The sequence below is a fragment of the Bison bison genome, unplaced genomic scaffold, assembly GCF_000754665.1.
Source record: "Bison bison bison isolate TAMUID 2011002044 unplaced genomic scaffold, Bison_UMD1.0 scf7180017856666, whole genome shotgun sequence".
Classification (NCBI taxonomy): Eukaryota; Metazoa; Chordata; class Mammalia; order Artiodactyla; family Bovidae; genus Bison; species Bison bison.
The window spans coordinates 15,347-17,402 of NW_011487239.1; the positions used below are offsets into that span (position 1 = coordinate 15,347).

The 2,056-nt window shown below is 40.6% G+C and overlaps 1 protein-coding gene across 1 annotated transcript in view; it reads right to left on the minus strand.

Annotated features, from left to right (window-relative positions):
* Nucleotides 1-2,034, minus strand: part of LOC105002808 (rho guanine nucleotide exchange factor 6-like) — a 14,780-nt gene extending 12,746 nt beyond the window's left edge. Inside the window, exon 1 of the mRNA XM_010859632.1 lies at nucleotides 1,332-2,034. Within this exon, the coding sequence (XP_010857934.1) occupies nucleotides 1,332-1,451 (120 nt within the window). The 5' untranslated portion in view covers nucleotides 1,452-2,034. The remainder of the gene's footprint in view (nucleotides 1-1,331) is intronic.
* Between the last annotated feature and the right edge of the window lie 22 nt (nucleotides 2,035-2,056).

Genomic DNA, 2,056 nt, shown 5'->3' on the forward strand with positions numbered 1-2,056 from the left:
CAAACGATTCAGCAAATTGGTTTAGCTTTTGGAAAGCCATCCAGGGCTCAACACCTTGCCCGGCTCTAACTGAAATTTCATTCTGGCTGGCATTACTCACTGGCTCCCCACTGCCTGCAGATTTCTGGCAGGTCAAAGAACCTGAGAATGTGGTTTCGCTCAGAGTACACACTTTCAATCCTTACAAATGCTGACATGACCGGCAGTGTGCAACCTTTTTCTTTAAAGATATTCAAACCCTTTCAAACCTCAAAACCTTTCCCCAGACACAGGAAGAACAAGTAGGGTAAATGCAGCCTCCAGGCCCCCCTCACCCACCCACAACCCCATCCCCCAGGCTCCAGCACACAAGAACCACTCAAGAAGCCACCCCTGCTGACTGGCTTTTAATAAGAGGATTTGGGCTCTTGAGACAAAAAATGCAAGGGGACTTTGATGGAGATGTCTGGATGCGTAAAGAAAGAAACTAAGAGTGGACCCATTTATTCTTCTTTCAAGAAATACCAGAATCTTCCACTGTAACCTAGCCTCAGAAAGCTGAATGACTGCAGTGACCTAGGGATAAATGCTTCTGTCTATAATAATAAAAAAAATTTTCTGCGCATTTTCTGATGCTGTTTTGCTTTGTTTATCTCCCTCAAGAAAGTTGGTTCATATATCAGAGCAACAGAAGATTTCTTGGTGAAAGATCTCTCTGTAGAACCACCATCTGATCAACCAATGAGCAAGACCGAGGCTGGGAGAAGGGAGGGGAGGGAGAATGACCATGAATATTTAATAATAAAGAAAGAGTATCTTTCAGTTATTAGATGAGTAAATCTGAGGGATCTAATGTACAGCATGGTGACTACAGTTAATAACACTGAATTGTATACTTGAAAGTTGCTAAAAAAAAAAAAGACATTAAAAGTTCTCACACAAAAAAAGTGGTGGATGTGCTAATTAACTTGATTGTATGGTCATCATTTCACAAAGTACGTGTATAATGAATAATCACATTATACACCTTTTAAAACTCACGTTATACAATCTAAATGCATACAGTTTTTATTGGTCAGTCATACCTCAAAAATAAAGCTAGAAAAAATTAATAAAAATAAGTCCAAAAATTTAAAAATCTTCAGAGGAAAAAAACAGTCCCCTTCTTATCTTGCTGCATAAAGAGGAAAACTAAAAGCCCAGGAAGAGGGAAGACTGGATCAAGTAAATTTTGAAACCAAGATTTTTCCTGAACTCCTCACCAAGGCTAGTTTGGAGGCAGACTGGCTGCTGCCTCCATAGCAGAGGTCCATACTTTGTATGCGAGCTTAAAACAGTTCACCTTCCCTTACCTCCATATGCCGTTCCAACTCTTGCAAGAGTGTAACATACTTTTCCAGTCGCATGAAAGGTTTGCTGAGGCTTGTTGTTAAAATGAGGATACCTGGACTGGATGCACCTTGATTTTCCATAAATCGTTCCAGCTCATCACTGGCAAAAGGATGAATATAGTTTTGTTATTGCTTAATATTCCATATAAACAGCTATTGACTGAACATGATTTTCCTGTATTTCACAGCATATAAAACCAGATAAATTTTGTGTCACCAGCCCAAATGCTGTCCAACGCATTTCAACTCAATTCCATCAGCATGGCATGCAGCACTGGGTACAGTGGTGAGCCAGGCACTCGTAGCCCCTGGCTTCGTTTCCTCATCCAACACTTATTTATTGAGCATCTACTAAGTGACAGGCTCTGATCTCTGTTGGGAATACAGCTGTGAAGAAAACAAAAATCTCTGCCCTTAAGGAAGCCTATACCCAGAGTCATGGGGTATACAATCTATCAGATGATCTCAGTGTCAGGTTCGGAAAGTCTTTTCTGAGTCACTGCAAACATTTAGTTACTGGCTGGTGAGATGTCAAAGAGAATAACTCACCAAGTGCTTTCTATCACCAGAACATCACTTGCAATGTTCCAGAATCAAGTCCTAAATTCAGACAGCAGCATGTCTCCATGACTAATCACAAAGTCACTTAGCCTAGGATCTGAAAACATACAGCAGGTTACCCAAAT